At 53.6% G+C, this 19,405-nt stretch overlaps 1 protein-coding gene across 9 annotated transcripts in view; it reads left to right on the top strand.

Annotated features, from left to right (window-relative positions):
* Positions 1 to 19,405, top strand: part of TLE3 (TLE family member 3, transcriptional corepressor) — a 59,293-nt gene that overhangs the window by 16,009 nt on the left and 23,879 nt on the right. For 5 of the 9 annotated variants that reach the window (XM_029065475.1, XM_029065468.1, XM_029065469.1 and 2 more), the window contains exons 5-6: positions 6,692 to 6,754; positions 7,387 to 7,491. In XM_029065475.1, coding sequence (XP_028921308.1) covers positions 6,692 to 6,754; positions 7,387 to 7,491 — 168 coding nt within the window. The remainder of the gene's footprint in view (positions 1 to 6,691; positions 6,755 to 7,386; positions 7,492 to 19,405) is intronic. The other 4 variants (XM_029065474.1, XM_029065471.1, XM_029065473.1 and 1 more) reach the window with 1 other exon arrangement.

Here is a 19,405-nt window from a genome sequence, read left to right as displayed (position 1 = left end):
TATTAAGAAGGGAAGGGTTTGCATATTCTGAGAGGAGCCTGTGGAGGGAGGAAGGAAACAGTTGAAACGCTCCCGAGCTGGGCTCTGGAAGCGGGAGCTCTCAGGTTTGATCTTGTCCGGGACCTGCAGCCCTTTGAGCGCTCAGCTCCCCAGGCCCTGGTCTTCTGGAAACAGCCTTCCCGGGGGGCTTTCAGCGAGTCCCCTCCAACCTGAGGGTTGCCGGGGGGCTCCAACTGAGGCCCTCCGCGGGCGATATGGAGGGGCCTGGCTTACCAGCAGTGCTTTGTGTCTCTGTGTCTGGTTGCGTGTCACTCTTTGCGTGTGGCTGTACGTGTGTCCCTTGGTGGGAGAGGGGAGAGCAGCCCCACCGGGAGAAGCTGTCCAGAACTTTCTCGGGGAGACCAGCGACGGGAGAGGCGGCGTCCGGACCCCCGCCGGGCGGTCAGCGGCTCCGAAGGAAGCAGCGACGCTGAGCGGTCTGGATGTGCTGCCTCGGCTTCACCGCCCTCCCGCCTCCCCCTTCCCTCCGCCATCCTCTCGCTCCCTCCAGGCTTCTGTCGGAGCGGGCCTCAGTAGCCCTCACGGCTCCCTCTGCCCGGGGTCCACCGTGCTCCCCTCCTCCCTGGCCCCAAGAGCGAGCGCGCGCGCCCCCCCCCCCCGTCTCCCTACCCCGCGTTAATCTGTGGAACCCATCTGATTGGCAGACCCCAAATTCAATTTAATGACCTGCCTCCGTCCGGGTAATATGATTTTACAGCCTGTTGCGGTCAAGCCGCGGCACGAATTTGCATAACGTTCGGAGGGGATTAGGGGGCCGGGGTTGTCATGGCAACCCCACAGCGATGAATTGAGATTTTTCTTGGCAGGAATTGCCCGGCGGAGCTTGGGGAGGGGGTGGGGAGGACTCGGGCGCTTTGGAGGGAGCGGGGTGAATGGGCAGTGTTAGCGGGAAGGTGTGATATGTGAAAGCCCCCCTGCATCCCCCTCCCCCCCGCTTCCCCCGTTTCTACAGGCGAGGCCGATTAAAAACCCTAGCGGGGTCCACAGGGTGTTTAAGACGCTCGGGAATGGGGGAATGAAAGCGAACCAATATTTAGAGACGACCGAGTCTTGAGTGAACGGGAAACCCAGTAGTCGTAAATACTGTTTTGGATATGACGCATCTCCCCCAGCCAGAAGACGTCTCTCTCCACAAAAAACAAAAACACCCCCGTTTTATCCTCCAGATCCTAATCGAGATGGAGGACGGGAAATGGGAGTTCAGAGCACTCCTAAAAGTAGCCAGGTGCCCCCAGAGTCCCTGTCCATTTCCTTTCTCACGACGGCTCCGTGGGATGAAGCATTTTGTTGGCCTCGGGATATCGGGGGTCCGGCCCACACCCCAGACTCCCTTGTCAAAAGCCCCCACCTCTTGGATTTTATGAGGAGCTTTCTCCTACCGAGGAATCGCAGATGTCCTGTGTTTTCCCTTCGGATCACCTAGTGTCCATTAGGAAAGAGGAGTAGGAAGACCTTGACGGGTTTCGGGTCTTTCCGACCTCCTCCCTCCGCCCTTCCACTCTCCGAGAGCGAGCCCGGGCTGACCTGACAATCATGCGACAGAGTCACCGACCACAGGGATCGTTCCTTGGTTACAGTGCCCGGTGGTTGCCATGACCCCCGGGGGGATGCGATGTCATCGGATCCCGCGGGGAGATCGAAAATCCCCGCTGCAAATTAATCACCCGGAGGGAAAGGCGATCCATTTAGCCCCGGTTTCATGGAGGATTCAGGAGGGTTCCTTCGGAGGCGTAGATATTTAATAGTCGTAGTTATATATAATTTGATCAATATGTCAATGCTGAAAGGATCCTTAAAGCGGCTCGCCTATCATTTAGCAATCTGTGAAGTAAGACTTGAGCCGTGACAAGTAGTAAGCAGGGATCATCTCCAAAACTGAAGACTGGCTTGGGAAGCACACTTGTCTCTTTCAAACTTCCTCCCGGTTGCTCACGGAACAAGACGGGGAGGGGGGAAGTCGAATGGATGCACCCGAGCACCAGGTGACGTAGGGCATTAAGGCGGTTAATCAATCAGTGGTATCGACTGAGCGCTTCCTCTGTGTGGAGCACGGTACTAAGTGCTTGGGAGGGAACAGTGCCGTCGCGGACGCGTTCCCTGCCCGCCCAGAGTGAGCTGGATTTCCAATCGCCCTCTTCCACTGTGCCTAAAGTCCCACATCCCCGATTTTAACGCAACGTGACTTTCGTCCAGGGAGAATTCACCTGATCTTTTTGTGGCATTTATTTTCTTTTGTGATATTAAGCACTTACCACGTATCAAACACTGTTCTAGTCGCTGGCGTAGATAAGGTTGTCGAATATAAGCTCTTATCTCTCGCCCGTTAACTGGAAGCAAATCCCAAGCACAGTAAGAAATTTAAGCCAAGGTGTCACAGCACCTCCACTACCTGCATCAGCTAATACTTGACTCCCAGCTCCACAGCTTGTCTGCTGTGTGACCTCGGACAAGTCACCTCACTTCTCTGGGCCTCGGTTACCTCATCTGTAAAAGGGGGATTAGTACCGTGAGCCGCACCTGGGACCGGTCTATCCGACCCAACGGTGTGGGCAGGGAATGTCTGTTTATTATCACACTGTACTTTCCCAACTGCTTAGAACAGACTTTGCACGCAGAAAGCGCTCAATAAATGATTGAATGAATGAATGGTTTAAGATTTGCCAATCATTCCAGTAGGAAAAATAGGAAAGGCCTTTTCGTTGGGACCTACTGACTGTGAAAGCCATCTCTCAAATGGATCAAGGGAGAGTTTCTATGCCTTTAATCTGGAAGTTACCGCAGAATCAACCTGACTTGCCCAAGGTCACCCAACAGGCAAGTGGCAAATCCGGGAGATTAGAACCGATTTTAGGTGAACGTCATAGATAACAGGGAGAAACGTACGACCTCAAGAGGGGCAGATGGAAAGTGTGGATCCGGTGTGGTCTCCTCATAATTGATGTCTTCCCAGATCCTCCCTGTAACTCAGGTTTATAAAATGGGGGCGGGACGTAGCCGCCATCGATCCATTCTTGAGGAGCACCGTGGGCTGGTGGAAAATGTCGGGGCCTGGGAGCCGGAAGACTTGGTTTCTAATCCCAGTTCTGCCACGTACCTATTGTGTGACCTCAGGCAAGTCCCTAAACTTCTCTGGGTCTCAATGCCATCATCTGCAGAATTGGGATTCAATACCTCCCTTCCTTCCCCCAAACTGAGAGCCTCAAGAGGGACAGGGACTGAGTCTGGCCTTATGTTCTTGTACCTACTTCAATATTAATCCAGTGCTGGGCACATGGTAAGCGCACGACGTGTTCCACAGTTATTCTGTTGTTAGTGCTCTAAACTATAAGCTTGTTATGGGCAGGGAATGTGTCTGTTACATGGTTGTGTTGTACTCTCCCAAGCTCTTCGTACAGAACACGATAGACTCTCAGTAAATATGACTGATTGATTGGGAATAGCTGAATGGACAAGAAAGACATTTGCTGCATGGGTTTATGGGTTTGTTGACTTGCTCTAGAGCAGAGAGTTAAGACACCGGCAAGATCTGACTTGAGAATCCAGCAGGACTGATGTTTGGGATCCCGCCAAGTCTCCTTCCAGGATGGAGGTCACATCCTGGCAAAATCCTGTGTTGAGAAAAACACTGTGTGCCAAGCACTCTTCTAAGCACTGGAGTAGATACGAATCCCCATCTCACAGGGGGCGCAGACTCTTAATCCTCATTTTACAGATACGGTAACCGAGGCCCAGAGAAATGAAGTGACTTGCCAAGGTCACACAACAGACGTGGCAGACCCGGGATGGGAACCCAGGTCCTCCGACTCCCGAGCCCGTGATCTTTCCACTAGGCCATGCTGCTTCTGTCTTCTGTTTCGACGGAGAGCCTCGTGGGTCGGGGACTGTGTCCGACCTGATTATCGGAATCTCCATCCCAGCGCTTAAGACACGGCGCCTAACTAATGCCAATCAACCCATCCATCCGACACCAGAGTGGGCCAAACCTCGACGGGTCCCTGTGGCTGGAAGAAAGTTTCCTAATTCCCCATGAGTGTTTGGCGAAAAGGGAGGGCGATTTTTTTTTTCCCCTCAGTAGCTCAGCTAACTATTTAGAAGCACGTTTTTAAAAGAAACCGAAAAATTGAGACAGAGTCCCAAGATGCCAGGGCTTGCAGGGCCCTTTCTAGGGAAGCCGAGTTCCGGATTTCACCCCCGCTCATTGCCGGGTCGGTTATATTGAACGGCCAGAGCTGGCGGTCCCAGGATGGGGGAAAGTTCAGGTCGACCCGATTAATTGTTCAGGTCGACCCGATTAATCCCATGCCGGCTGGATTGATGACATTTCATCGAGTGAACAAAAGGAATGTTTTTCACTGTTTGATCGAGTTCTACTTCGTGCTCATAATGACGATGATGATGATGATGATGATGATGGTATTTAAACGCTTACTACGTGTCAAGCACCATTCTAAGCGCTGGGGAAAATACAAGCGAATCAGGTTGGACACAATCCCTGTTTGGGCTTCGCAGTCTTCATCCCCATTTTACAGAGGAGGGATTATTCATTCATTCAGTAGTATTTACTGAGCGCTTACTATGTGCAGAGCACTGTACTAAGTGCTTGGAATGTACAATTCGGCAGCAGATAGAGACGGTCCCTGCCCACTGATGGGCTTGCAGTCTAATCGGGCGAGGCAGAGAGATAAAAATAAGAGCAATAAATAGAATCAAGGGTCTGTACATCTCGTTAACAAAAATTAATAGGGTAATAAAAATATATACAAATGAGCAGACGAGCAAAGTGCTGAGGGGAGGGGAAGGGAGAGGGGGAGGAGCAGAGGGAAAGGGGAGGAAAAGGGGGCTTAGCTGAGGGGAGGTGAAGGGGGGAGCAGAGAGGCAGCAGAGGGAGAGGGGAAGCTCAGTCTGGGAAGGCTTCCTGGAGGAGGTGAGCTCTCAGTCTTAAAACCCATTTTCTAGATAATGTTGGTATTTATTAAGCGCTTACTGTGTGCAGAGCACCGTTCTAAGCGCTGGGGTAGACACAGGGTGATCAGGTTGTCCCACGCGGGGCTCACAGCTTTAATCCCCATTTTCCAGATGAGGCACAGAGAAGTGAAGTGACTTGCCCAGTCACACAGCTGCCAAGTGGCAGATCCGGGATTCGAACCCATGACCTCCCACTCCGAAGCCCAGGCTCCTTCCACTGAGCCGCGCTGCTTCTAGCAATAGATGAGGTCACTGAGCCCAGAGAAGGGAAGTGGTTTCCCCAAGCTCACACAGCAGACAAGTAGCGGAGCCGGGATTAGAATCCAGGTCCTTCCGACTCCCAGGCCCGTGCTCTAGCCAAGAGGCCGTGCTGCTTCCCTAAGAGCGAGGTAGCCCGATCTTCGTTGCTTTGAAGCTTAGCAACCGCTCTGTCTTCTACGTTTATTTGTCAATGAGACTTCCACTTTGGGTGGACTCGAATTCTTAACTTGGGTTGGAGCTTGGGGATCCTTGGGGTGGGAGTCGTCGTCTGGGGAGTGTAATCTCTGCCGCTGGTAGCTCTGAGGGCAGATAAGCATTAGGCTCAACTAGAGGCAGAGGATGGTCGGAGAAGCAGCGTGGCTCAGCGGAAAGAGCCCGGGCTTTGGAGTCAGAGGTCATGGGTTCGAATCCCCGCTCGGCCACTTGTCAGCTGTGTGACTGTGGGCAGGTCACTTCGCTTCTCGCTGCCTCAGTGACCTCGTCTGTAAAATTGGGGATGAAGACCGTGAGCCCCACGTGGGACAACCTGATTCCCCTGTGTCTACCCCAGCGCTTAGAACAGTGCTCTGCACATAGTAAGCGCTTAACAAATACCAACATCATTATTATTAGTGGAGTGAGAACGGGCCCAGGTGATCTGTCTCTGTCTCTCGCCTTTTGGGTGACCTTGGGCAAGTCCTTTAACCTCTGGGCCTCGATTTCCCCACCTGTCCGATGGGGATATGACTGTCGCCCTCCCTCCTGTTTAGGTGAAATAGGCGCTCAATAAATACGATTGCTTGATTGATAGATTGAGAGCCCCAGATGGGAGTGGGTCTGATCTGAGGATGTTATGGCAGTTAATCTTTATTGAGCTCTTACTGTGTGCAGAGCACTGTACTGAGCGCTTGGGAGAGTACAATATGGTTATGTTATCCTATGCTATATAGTTATGTATGTTATTCTGTTTTATGACTAAGCCCCCCTCTTCTCCTCGGCTCCCCCTTCCCTCCCCGCCGCCCCGACTCGCTCCCTCTGCTCTCCCTTCCCTCCCCGCCCCACGGCACTTGTGTTTATATGTACATAGTTATAATTCTGTTTATATTAATGCCTATTGACTTGTTTTGATGCCTGTCTCCCCCCTTCTAGACTGTGAGCCTGTTGTGGGCAGGGATTGTCTCTCTTTATTGCTGTATCGTACTCTTCAAGCGCTTAGCACAGTGCTCTGCACCCAGTAAGCTCTCAATAAATATGATTGAATGAATGAAGCATAAAAGACACATTCCCTGCCGACAGTGAATTTACACCAGCTTGGAATCTTCCCACCCCAACTTATCCCAGCGCTTAGCTTAGAATTGATCGAGCTTCAGTGACTGATTCGCCCAAGTTAATCCCTGAAATTTATCGTTGTCTCTTTTCTTTTCAGACAGAGATTGCTAAAAGACTGAACACAATCCTAGCCCAGATCATGCCATTTCTGTCACAAGAGGTATGAGCCATTTTCTGATGTTTCTTCCCCCTTTATATTTTGAAGTCAGGCGAATTTCTCAAGGACGTGCCACGAGGGGACCCGTGACCCAGCCCCCTCCCAATGCGAAAGCCCCGAACCACGACGAGGCGGCTGTGATTTTACCTCAGAATGGCAGCGGCCCCAGTTCCAGAGGACGATTGGCTTCCGGGGTGGGGCGGGGGGGGGTGGTGCCTGGGTGCCTGGGCACCTGAGACAGAGTATTTCCCACCCGCCCAGCTCCTCATCAAGGGATTCTGGGCTAAACCCACCCACTCACTCGTGCATCTAGAATCCCGTCAGGAAGCCTAATGGGTGAAAGAGTGATTCCCTCCAGTCTTTCTTTGGGTGGGGCAGGGAGATAATGGCCCATTCCGTAAACAATCAGTGGTCTTTATTGGGTGCTTGCTTATGGTTGGGGAGAATTCTAAAGGAGTTGGTAGAGGGGACCCCGAACCCCTCTAGCAAAGCGGGCCGTTAGCCCGGGATCCCCGGGGCCACCACCCTCTAGATCCCAGTGTCTTGGCTGGCTCAGGAGGTTGGGCTTCAGCCTCGTCGGGGAGATGTCGTGAATCCGAGGCTGCCCTGACCCCGGCTCGAAACTGTCTCCTCAGCACCAACAGCAGGTCGCTCAAGCCGTTGAGCGGGCCAAGCAAGTGACCATGACCGAGTTGAATGCCATCATCGGGGTACGTGGACTTCCCAATCTGCCTCTCACCGTGTGTATATCCCTTTTATTCCTATCATTTACCATCACCAGAGACAGCCCTGCCCTTCGGCTCCAAAGAATGGCAGCTCGCCCGCCTTCCTCGCCTCGTTGGCGGCCAGTCCCGGCCGCTACGCTGCCCGCTGACCGGTCGGTCGATCGGCGGAATTTGTCGACCGACCCGTTGCTTCCTGATTTCTCATGGGGAGTCCAAACCGGTGGGTGGCTCAGGGGCCAGATTTCTCTCCCGGCTTTAGAGTTCTTAAATTGAGGGGCGAAGGTGAGGGTCAGGAGGATGGGTTATCCTTTTTGGTTTACCTTTACCCTACCTCAAAGCAGGAGTCATGTTGTGGGGTGGGGCGGCTGGTGACCTTTCAGGCCGGCAGCTTCAAAACCGCAAGTCACAAAGGCAGAAACGGGTGTGGGCCCCTCTCTCCAAGCCCTCCACGGCCCGGGGATACCCATTTTCCCGTCTGGCAGGAAGTGATCAGCCCTTCTTTTGGCTGCCTGGGGTCAGCTCTGTCTCTGTTGGAATGTCAATGTGAAATGTGCTGTTGGAGTTTGATTGCTTTGGTGTCTCTTACATTGGGTTTGCCCACTTCCACGTTGGCCCGTGCGCCACTCCGAAGGACGAAGGGGTTTTTGGGGTCCTGTGCAGGAGCAGTTAAGCATCCGGGTCTCTGCACGGGGTGAGCCCAGCCCCTCCCCACGCCCCACCACCCTTCTCTCGGGGCATACTTGACAACTGCTTAATGAAAGAAAACTCAGTCAGGGCCAAGGAGCGCCTTTCCCTCCTCTTCCCTGGATGGACCACGACCTCAATTGTCGCTGAGCCACTCAGTATCTTTAGGATCTCCGCTCAAGGTCAAAATCTTAGTCTCCTGCCTTCTCCATCACACTCTCCTGCCCTCCCTTCCGCTGTGAAGTCAGCAGTTAGGAAATGGGATCCCGTCACGTTCCTTGCTTAACCACACTTTCCCCCAAGGTCACTTTTGGGCCCGTGGAAAATTCAGAATTCCTCCTGAGAACAATTGTATTGTTGTCCCATTGTTTAGGAAAAGTTTACTTACCTGGGATGCCTCAGGGAATGGCAGCTTTTAAATGACAAGAAAGAGCTATTTTTGTGAGGATTATTTTCCGGTTTGGGTCATCGCAGGAGTGGGCTCATCGTACGTATTTGAGTGTATGTATATATACATATACGTGTATATATTTTAAATGGTATTTGTGAAGCGTTTACTATACGCTAGGCACTGTACAAAGCTCTAAGATAGATACAAGGTAATCAGGTTGGGCACAGTCCCTGTCCCACGTGGGGTTCATGGTCTTAATCCCCATTTTACGGAAGAGAATTGAGGCTCTGAGAAATGAAATGACTTGCCCAAGGTCACACAGCGGCAAGTGGCGGAGCTGGGATTAGAATCCAAGTCCTTCTGACTCCCGGGCCCGTGCTCTAACCACTAGCCCGTGTTGGAAATTGACCCTCAGGGGCCCAGGACTCCTTCTAATTATCACCCTCTTATTCCTTCCCAGTCCTTAGTACAGTGATGATGACGATGATGGTGGTATCTGTTAAGCACTTACTGTGTGCCAAGCACTGTTCTAAATGCTGGGCAGGGTAATCAGGTTGTCCCACGTGGGGCTCACGCTTTCCACCCCCCATTTTACAGATGAGGTAACTGAGGCACAGAGAAGTGAAGTGACTCGCCCGAGGTCACACACCAGAGAGGTGGCAGAGGCGGGATTAGAACCCGCATCCTCTGACTCCCATGCCCGGGCTCTTTCCACTAAGCCAAGCTGCTTCTCTTACTGTGCACACAGTAAGCGCTTAATAAGTACTATCGCTGCTCTACTAATAATAATGGTGGTCTTTAAGTGCTTATTATGATCCAGGCCCTCCGCTGGGGAAGATTAATCGGATTGATCAGATCGGCCACAGTCCCCATCTCATGGGAAGGAAGAATAAGAACGTAACTCCCGTTTTACAGATGAGGAGAGAGAGGCACCAAGAAGCTAAGCGACTTGCCCGAAGTTTTATGGAAGCCAGAAGCCAGGTGGCGAGGCCGGGATTAGAACTCTGCCTGGGCTCTTTCCACTAGGCCACATAGAAGCCTTATGGAAAAATGGCTCTTCAAAAACAAGATGAAATTCAGTCAGGACAAATGAGAGAAAGGGCCCTAAAACAATCACCGAGGCCCGGTGGAAAGAGCCCGGCCCTGGGAGTCAGAGGACCCCAGTTCTGATCCTGGCTCCGCCACTTGTCTGCTGTGCGACCTTCGGCAAGTTGCTTCACTTCTCTGTGCCTCAGTCACCTCATCTGTAATATGGGGATTAAGACTGAGCCCTGCGTGGATCGTGTCCAATCTGATTATCTCGCATCTACCCCAGTGCTTGCTACAGTGCCTCGCACCTATCGAGGCCTTAACAGATACCATTAAAGAAAAAAAGAGCACCAGAGATCGTGGAAAACCTCGCTGGGAACAAGAACGCAAAACGATCATCATTGAACGGAAGGTTTATCGGTCCAACCCGAAGGCCCAGTCAGGCAGGGATCGTCTTCCAGCTGTGCTGCATCCTAGTGTCCCAAGCACTCAGTACAGTGCTCCGCGCTCAGTAAATAGGAGGAAAGGAATAGGGGTAGCCTAGTTGGGGAAGGGGTAGCCATAGTGGGGCCAAAAATACCTGCCTTCGAGGGCGGGAAGGGTTTTTGCGAGGAGTCCGCCGGCTAGCGGTCGTAGTTGTTAAAAATAACTGGTATTTGTTAAGCACTTACTGTGTGCCGTGCACTATATTCATTCAATAGTATTTATTGAGCGCTTACTATGTGCAGAGCACTGTACTAAGCGCTTGGAATGGACAAATCGGCAACAGATAGAGACGGTCCCTGCCCTCTGACGGGCTTACAGTCTATACTGAGCCCTGGGGTGGGCACAAGCTAATCGGGTTCGACTCCATCCCTGTCCCACCCGAAACTCCAAGGCGATGGCAAGGGGAAGTTAGATCGGCCGGTCAGAAGAAGTTCCAGGTGATCGGGGTGTGGGCTGGAACGTGGGGATGGACCACCGGGAAGGCGCGTGGCGTAGTGGATAGCGCACGGGCCTGGGAGTCAGAAGATAATGGGTTCTAATTCCGGCTCTGCCGCTTGTCTGCTGTGTGACCTTGGGCCTCTCACTTCGCTTCTCTGGGCCTCAGTTACGTCATCTCTGAAATGGGGATTAAGACCGTGAGCCCCAGGTGGGCCTGGGACTGCGTCTAACCTGATTTGCTCGTATCCGCCCCAAGCGCTTAGTACGGCGCCTAGCACACGGTAAGCATTTAACGGATACCGCAGGTATTGTTAAGAGGAAACCATCTGCCCCCGGATGGTCGAGTCATTTGCCTAGCCGGAGGCAGGGGGCTGGACCGGGTGTTTTGAGTTCCCCATCTAGTTCGAGGATGCTCTGTTCTGTGGCCCAGATTCTCAGGCAGGCCTGGATAGTGATAGTAATACTACAGGAAGAATAGTAATATTACCATATTACAATAATTATTACAATAATATACCATAATATTACAATAGTAATAATAGTAATACAGTAATAATACAGTGGCATGTATGAGGTGCTCCCTTTAGTTTGAGCACTGGGGTAGATGCAAAGTTACTGAAGTCTACTTGGAGCTCACACTCTATCCCATCCCCATTTTACAGAGGAAATTGAGGCCCAGAGAGGTTGAGTAACATGCCCAAGGTCACCCTGCAGGCCAGTGGGACTCAAACGCGGCTCTCCCGAATCCCAGTCCTGTGCTCTTCCCAATCAGGCCATGCACTGTCCCGGTGGAGGGTCGGTTTAGAGATGGAGATGGGAAGTGGAAAAAGAAAGGCCCATGTCAAAATCGGCGTGACTACGTAAAAATTCCTGGGCACCAGCACAGGTGCTGCTCTTTTGATGGCTAGTGGGGCCGGGGGGCGGTCTTTTGGGGGGTGGAGGAGAGAAGAGAGCGAGTGAGTGTGACTGACTCTACCTCCATGCTGGAATGAATCAGGGGTATATATGTGTTTATGGATTAGATGGGCTTGGGGATGTGGTTATAGCGAGTGATGGAAGAGGAGAAGTTGCAGCAGACTTCCCTCCCTCCCTCCCTCCTTCTCCCTTCCCTCTCCTCCTCCTCCTCCCCTCCCTCATCCCGCTTCCCTCTCTTCCTCCTCCGCCCCTCCCTTCCTCACCTGCCCATCACTGTCAACAGCTGCAGAGTCTTGGCGTATCAGTGCTTCAGTCTCCTGCTCCCCTCTGTTTCCCTCCTGCCTCCCTGGGGCCTCAGGGCAGCCTTATGAATTTGGCGATTTCCCCTTCCAGGGAGGAAGATGGAGGGAGAGTCCCCTCCACGATTTGGCCGGCTCCCTTTCCGTAGGATTTAGGAGGCGACGACAGGGCCGGCCAGGGCAGCAGCCGGCAGCTACTGGGAGTTCAATTAGCGCCGGCGAGCGGGGCGCGCGATCCCCCGTTTTTGAGGTAATTGGTTCCTCCGGTCGGCGGGAGCGTAGCCGTGGCCCCGTCATTAGCGGGCGGCTCTTCGATCGCTACGCCTGACTAAGCTTCCCGAGGCGGGAGCGGCCCGCTCGGGCTGAGGGGGCTGGTTAGGCGAAGGCTGACTGAAGCGAAAGCCGAGATCCAGTCAAGCCAGTCAAGCGTTGGTTTCTCGTCAAGGAGAAGGAACACCCACGGGAGCGAGCCAAAGACAGGCCCCGCTAAGCCTGGGGGGCCTCTCCTAGAGAGCTCCGTTCAGCCCACAGTCATGACAGGAAGAAGCCAGAGACATTTCGGTAGCCATTCAGGAGGCGCAGTTGGCTCATCCTTTAGCGAGTACTGTTTCTCTCTGCCCCCCTTCCCCCCCTCACTGTACTTGTTTAGCGCTCACTTTGTGCCAAGTACTGTACTGGACACTTGGGTAATAACGATGGGATTTCTTAAGCGCTCATTATGTGTCAAGCACCGTTCTAAGCCCTGGAGCACTGTAGATCCAAGATGAACAAGTTGGACGCGGTCCCTGTCTCACTTGAGGCTCAGAGTCCCGGTAGGATTTAATCCCCATTTTGCAGGCGAGGTGGCTGAGGCACAGAGACCCGAAGTGACTTGCCCAAGATCACACAGAAGACGAGTGGCCGAGCCGGGATAAGAACCCAGGTCCTCTGACTACCAGGCCCAGACTCTTTCCCTTAGGCCGCGCTACTTCCCTCTTGTGGGTTTGGATGTCCCGATCTGGTGGGTGAGTTCCGGAAATAGTGAGACGCAGACAGACAGCTCCGTCCTTTGACATCTGCTCCTCCGTCCCCTTCTTCCTTGCTTTCTCCTCCTCCAGCAAACCCATATCCCCCTATATTTTGCCGGCTGTCGGTACTGTCGTTCCCATCCTGGAGCAGTGTGCCCCCAAAATATCAAACCCGATGGTGTAATTAAATTTACCCATCCCTGGGGGTCTCAAGCTTCGGCCAGGAATCTGTGTGGTTTTTTTTCCCAAATTGGGTTGGGAGGCAGGTAGAAGAAGAGAGGGAGCCAGCGAGAGGTAGCCTATTACCCTATTTATTTTATTTTGTCAATGAAATGTACATCGCCTCGATTCTCTTCAGGCGCCCTTGTTTTTCACGAGACGTTCTTCCCCTCGACTCTATCTATCGCCATCGTTCTCGCCTGTCCGTCTCCCCCGATTAGACCGTGAGCCCGTCAAAGGGCAGGGACCGTCTCTATCTGTCGCCGACTTGTTCATCCCAAGCGCTTAGTACAGTGCTCTGCACATAGTAAGCGCTCAATAAATGCTATTGAATGAACGAAAAGGTAGGCAAGGGCCGGGGGGAGGGGGAGGGCGGGGAGGCAGCCGGGGCCGGGGACAAAATTTGTATTTCTACAGTGGGGTTCCAGACCCTCGGAGCTGCCTTTGATATATCCTTCGAACTCACTCTTTCCCTTTTTGGCCCTGCCCCTAGAACATGCAAAACCAAACTTTGCATTTTGCCCTTAGTCCCTGTGGTCATTCCCGTTCCTTTTTCTGGGAAGCTAGCGAGGCGGGGGCCTTAACTCGGGTGCCGTTGTGCCGACATTCTTGAGGAACAGAATCGGGGGTGTCTAGGCGGGAGCCCTCCAGCCTCGAGAAGGGCCAGGTAGCGCAAGCTTGGGGAGGACCGGGCCAGGTCTCCGGATCCGGCGGGATTTTAATGACACGTGCCCCCATGCCACCCGTCGGCCTCTATCCCCCAAGAAAGCCGTCGGAGGTGAAGACGCAGGCATCGGAAGAGTACCGGAAGCGCTCTGGGAATGAGACCGAGGGGCCCAGCCAATCCTTCCGAAGTCAAGAGCCGTGCACATTCTCCACATCCAGAACGTGATCCCGGGCCCTCCAGCTCGGGGCTCTGGGGAAATCGAGCCCTCGATGCGGTCCCAGCTCTGGAAACCATTAGACTCCACGACTAAATTTAACGCGAGTGGTGAACTTAAGTGGTCAACCTTTAAATCGGTTAACAAAGGCATGAAGTAAGATGTACGTAATCCAATTAAAGCTCACTCTCCAAGCAGATCGGGTCTCCTCTGCCAGCCTTGTGCATTTGCCACTTCTTCCCGTCTCCCAGCGGATTTGTTCGGCCCGCGTCACCGGAGCCACCAGGAGGGAGACATCTCCGGTGTCGGGCCCGACTCCCGCACTCTTCCTGGGGTTGGGGTTTGGAGCGGACCGGGATGAGAGGGATGGGGCAAAGAGAACGAAGAGCTCGGACCGCAGATCTTCAGGCTGCCCAGGAGGGCGATGGGAAACCAACAGGCCCCGCTGTGGCTCGGGTCTCTGCCCCACCTCGCCCCCGTCCCTCGGCTTTGGAGCCGGTGGGGAGAAAACGGAGCTTTCCAGCCGCCGGAGGGATAACTCGGGGCCTTCTGCTTCACCCCCAACTTTTGTTTTAGAGACACCGGACTCTTGCTTTTTCAAAACATAAAAGCTCCCCATTTCACCGTTTTGGGCGGGGGGGGGGGGGGCACCCCTCCCAGCGGCTTGACCGAATCGGAAGGCAAAATGCTTTTGTAGAATCGTGCCCCTTGGCCCGACCCTCGCCCTCAAGTCCAGCATTCGTCATGGGTGAAGTCTATCCCGTATTTTTAGAGGGGCCAGAGTCGCCCCGGCAAAAGCGGCGGCAGGCGGACGAGGACGACAGCCCCAGAAGGAAGCCAGAGCGTCGCCAAGACCCACGATCTGGAGGGGAAGAAGCCACGTCCGCGGGCCGTTTGGCATCCTTTCTCTGGGATCCCAGGCGGTTCTGGGCTGTCGTTGGCACCGGCTCCTTCCTTCCGGCTGCCCGAGGCACTCTGCCCTCTGGGTGGGCATGGTCAGCCCAAGGTGGACGAGACCTTGAGAGACCCCAGACCCCAAGCGTCTACGTTTGACGGAGGAGCTATCCGCGCTGCGGGTCTTCCTCTTCCCCCCCACCCCTAGGGTGTGAAGATCCTGATGGGGATGGGGGCAAAACTGGCCCCGCCGAGAAGTGAGGAGGGTGTCCTTGGGCGAGCACAGCATGCAGCTATCCTACGGCCGGGGTGCCGGTCTCCTTCAGCCCGCTCTTCTGGGAGGGCCTCTCACCCCGGCAGATGCCTCATCCCTCGGCTCCTACTTCGATTCTGCTTCCGGTTTTTCAGATGGGTCGTCGGTCGTCAGGAGGAATGTCGCCAAGGAACACCCGGCTCGCCATGTGTCTCTTGCATTTGGATTAAAATCCCAAACACTTCACTTTGACCTGACAATTGGTTGATGATAATTTGGTATCAGATTTTTCACAAGGGGCCAAAGCGTTCTGCTGAACTCTGTGGACGATAAAGAGAATCGGATCAGGTGCGGTCTTCGTCCCACCGGCGTTCCCGGTCTGAGGTGGTATTTGTGGTATTGAGCGATTACTATGTGCCGAGCGCTGTTCTAAGTGCTGGGTTGGATACAAGCCAGTCAGGTTGAGCAAAGGCTCTCTCGCACATGGCGCTCACAATCTTCCTCCCCATTTTACAGATGAGGTAACTGAGGCATAGAGAATTTAAGTGACTTGCCAGGGTCATGCAGCAGAAACATGGTAGCGGCAGAATTAGAACCCAGAGCCCAGACTCCCAGACCCGTGCTGTATCCACTAGGCCACACTGCTCTGTCATTCAAGTGGCCGCTCTGAACCCGAGCTGCCTTCTTTTTTTAAACATTTACTACGTACCAGGCGCTGTACTGAGTGTTGGGGATGATACAAAGTCATTCGTTTATTCAGTCGTATTTATTGAGTGCTTACTGTGTGCAGAGCACTCAGGTTGGACACAGTCCGTGACCCGCATGGGGCTCACGGTCTTCATCCCCATTTTACAGCTGGGGAACTGAGGCTCAGAGGAGTGGAGTGACTTGCCTAAGGTCACCCATGCTCTGTCCACTAGGTCATGCTGCTTCTCAGCAGGCTGTCTGCCCATTTAGAACAGTTCTCCATGGAAGTTCGGTTCATGGGCTCCGAATCGCTGTTGGTCAAGCAGAGAAGCATCTGTTGGATTGCGATTCAGATGCCCAAGAGAAGAGTGGACAGGAGGCGGGAGCGTGATGGTCCCTAGATCTCTTACTAATGATAATAATAGTATTTAAGTGCTTACTACTGCTAGTAATAATGTTGGTATTTGCTAAGCGCTTACTGTGTGCTGGGGTAGATACAGGGTCATCAGGTTGTCCCACGTGAGGCTCACGGTTCATCCCCATTTTCCAGATGAGCTAACCGAGGCACAGAGAAGTGAAGTGACTTGCCCACAGTCACACAGCTGACAGGTGGCAGAGCCGGGAGTCGAACCCACTTCCTCTGACTCCGAAGCCCAGCCTCTTTCCACTGAGCCACGCTGTATAAGTGCTAAGCACTGGAGAAGGTACAATTCCCGTCTCATATGGAGGCTCACAGCCTAGAAGTGGAAGAAGGATTTAATCCCCATTTTACAAGTGAGGAAATTGACGCTCAGGGAAGTGCAGTGACTTGCTCACGGCAGCAGACAGGCAGCAGAGCCAGGATTAGAACTCAGGACCTCGGTCTCTCAGGCCCGGGCTCTTTCCATTAGGCAACCCCATTTCCTGCTGCCTTGCTGTCTCCCGACCCTCCCACCCCGAGCCCAGCATTTGTGGGAATTAGGGAATTAGGGAAGCGGCGCGGCTCAGTGGAAAGAGCCTGGGCTTCGGAGTCAGAGGTCATGGGTCCGACTCCCGGCTCTGCCACTTGTCAGCTGTGGGACTGTGGGCAAATCACTTCACTTCTCTGTGCCTCCCTTACCTCATCTGTAAAATGGGGATTAACTGTGAGCCTCACGTGGGACGACCTGATTACACTGTATCTCCCCCGGCGCTTAGAACAGTGCTCCGCACATAGTAAGCGCTTAACAAATACCAACATTATTATTATTATTATTATTATTATTATCTCTGCTTCATCTGCAGGCAAAAAGCTGCCTGAACTCAGGGAATGACGAGTTGGATTGATTTCTTGGCCTCTCCCAGTGGCGCCTCTTGCCGGGAGAGGGATGAGGTATTTGAGAGCTGAAGGTTTTGTGTCTCCGTTTCTTGCCTCGAGGCTAGTTCCACGGCTCCTTCCTGGTCTCTGGAAGCAGCAGTCCCCTTGCGGAGGGACTGGATTTTCCGGGCATCCAGGAGAACGGATTCCCAACTGAGGTTTGGAAACAAAGGCGGCTCTTGTCGGACCGGCACCCGTCTCAACGAGGCCACCCCTCCACAGCCCCCACCGGGAAAAGACGTGGACGTGGGGTCCTGTCGCAGCACGGCCTAGCGGGTGTAGCCCGGGCCTGGGATTCAGAAGGACCTGGGTTCCAATCGGGGCTCTGCCACTTGTCAGCCGTTTGACCCTGGGGAAGTCGCTTCGCTTCTCGGTGCCCCAGTTACCTCATCTGAAAAACGGAGGTTAAGACTGTGAGCCCGCTGTAGGACACGGACTGCGTCCCACCTGATTACTTTGTATCTACACTGGCACTCAGTGCCTGGCACCTAGTGAGCCCTTAGCAAATACCATTTAAAAAAAAAAAAGTATCCATGGGAATATATGAAGGCGGCTCTCTCTGTTCCCAACCAGCCCCGAGGCCCCTCTGGCCAGGGCTGGGGATGGGGTCTGGCAGAGAATGAGGGCCTGCTTAGCCGAAGGTATCCGCCCCCTGACTGCCCACCGGGACCGCCCGCGGAGGAGTGGGCTTGGGACCCTGCCAGCCTCCGACCGGGTTTGTACTGGGGTTGTGGCTTTGGAGATCAGCGAGGCTGGTGCGGCTTTGGGTTAAGAGGCTGGCGAAGGAGCTCCTGAAGAGCCTTTCGGTGTGTGTGAAGCGGGTGGGGGAGTGGGAATGAAAGGCAGCACCCCAAACTCATCGTCGGGCAGCCCTTGCCTCTCCCACAGGCCTCTTCCATGGACCTCGCTCCGGGCCTAGGGTTGTGATTTGTACGGCCGATCTTACCTTGTGTCTCAGCAGAGAGTTAGCCGATCGGAAGCCCTTAGTGCAGCCCAAACCGAATCCAGTCATTCATTCATCCCATGGTATTTATTGAGCGCTTACTATGTGCAGAGCACTGTACTAAGCGCTTGGAATGAACAAGTCGGCGACAGAGACGGTCCCTGCCCTTTGACGGGCTCACGGTCTAATCGGGGGAGCGGACAGACGAGAACGATGGCGATAGATAGAGTCGAGGGGAGGAACGTCTCGTAAAAACAATGGCGACTGAATAGAATCGAGGCGATGTACGTTCCGTTAAAATAAATAGGGTAATGAAAATATGTACAGTCGAGCGGACGAGTACGGTGCTGAGGGGATGGGAAGGGAGAGGGGGAGGAGCAGAGGGAGATGGGGGGAAAAGAGGGTTAAGCTGCGGAGAGGTGAAGCGGGGGCGGTGGAGGGAGTAGAGGGGGAAGGGGAGCTCGGTCTGGGAAGGCCTCTTGGAGGAGGTGAGTTTTAAGTAGGGTTTTGAAGAGGGGAAGAGAATTAGTTTGGCGGAATCCATAAATTAGTTACCGATCACAGGCTCCTTGAACCCTTTGCTTGTGAGAACTGGGAAGGAGCCATCTCGGACCGGCTTAAGAAGCTCTTGAGGAAGAAGAGTTCCTCGGCAGCTCGGTCCCTGGGTCACCCTTCCTTTCCTCCTTTCCGCCTCCTCCTCCTCCTCTCCCCCTCCGGTCCTCCACTCCCCTTACTGGCATCTTTCTTTTTTCCTTCCCTTGTAAAAAGCAAGACTCTGGTTTTCGGTCATCCCGCAAAAGCTGACTGGCTGGTGTCATCTGAATGAGGCCGACTGAGGGACGAGTGGCGTTCTGAGGAAATTCTGGGAAAGTAATGGCCGACAGATTGGTCAGGGCTGATAAGGGAAAGAGGGTGGAGCCCATGGCTAAATTTAGGGCAGTTTTGGGGTGGGGTGGGGAGTGAGAGAGCGACAGAGAAGCAGGAGTAAGAGAGATAAAATGAGAATGAACCAAGGGCTGGTCCCTGACAAGATCTGGGATGGTGTGAGAAAACAGCAGGATTCTTGACGTCTACTAGCCAAACCCAAATCCGAAGGCAGCTGTTTTGGGGCACGAGATCCATGTTCTCCTGGCAAAAAAAGCCACTCCGTCCTTCAACGAGAGAACGTTTTTGCAGCTTCTTGCCCCCAGACTGTAGGATTTTCACCTTGGGAGGAGGGAGTTTCTAGCTGCTAGGAAAAAAAATCCTCCACTCCCCCCGCCCCCCTCCCTCCACCCTCCGGAGGCTGGAGGTCCTATTGGATTGTAAAACGGGGCCTCCCTCCATTTAAAGGCCTGGGATATCTTGAGGGAATAAGAAATGGCTTCGCTTGAATTGAATTGTTCTCCTTCTCCGTGTGCATTATTTATCACGGGCTTGGAGACGCGCAAGAGAAATACAGTCTGAAATCTCCACCGTGAGTGCCGG

Source organism: Ornithorhynchus anatinus, chromosome 5 (assembly GCF_004115215.2).
Source record: "Ornithorhynchus anatinus isolate Pmale09 chromosome 5, mOrnAna1.pri.v4, whole genome shotgun sequence".
Taxonomy (NCBI): Eukaryota; Metazoa; Chordata; class Mammalia; order Monotremata; family Ornithorhynchidae; genus Ornithorhynchus; species Ornithorhynchus anatinus.
The sequence above is the reverse complement of the archived record's forward strand: the minus strand, read 5'-3'. Positions and strand labels throughout refer to the sequence as shown.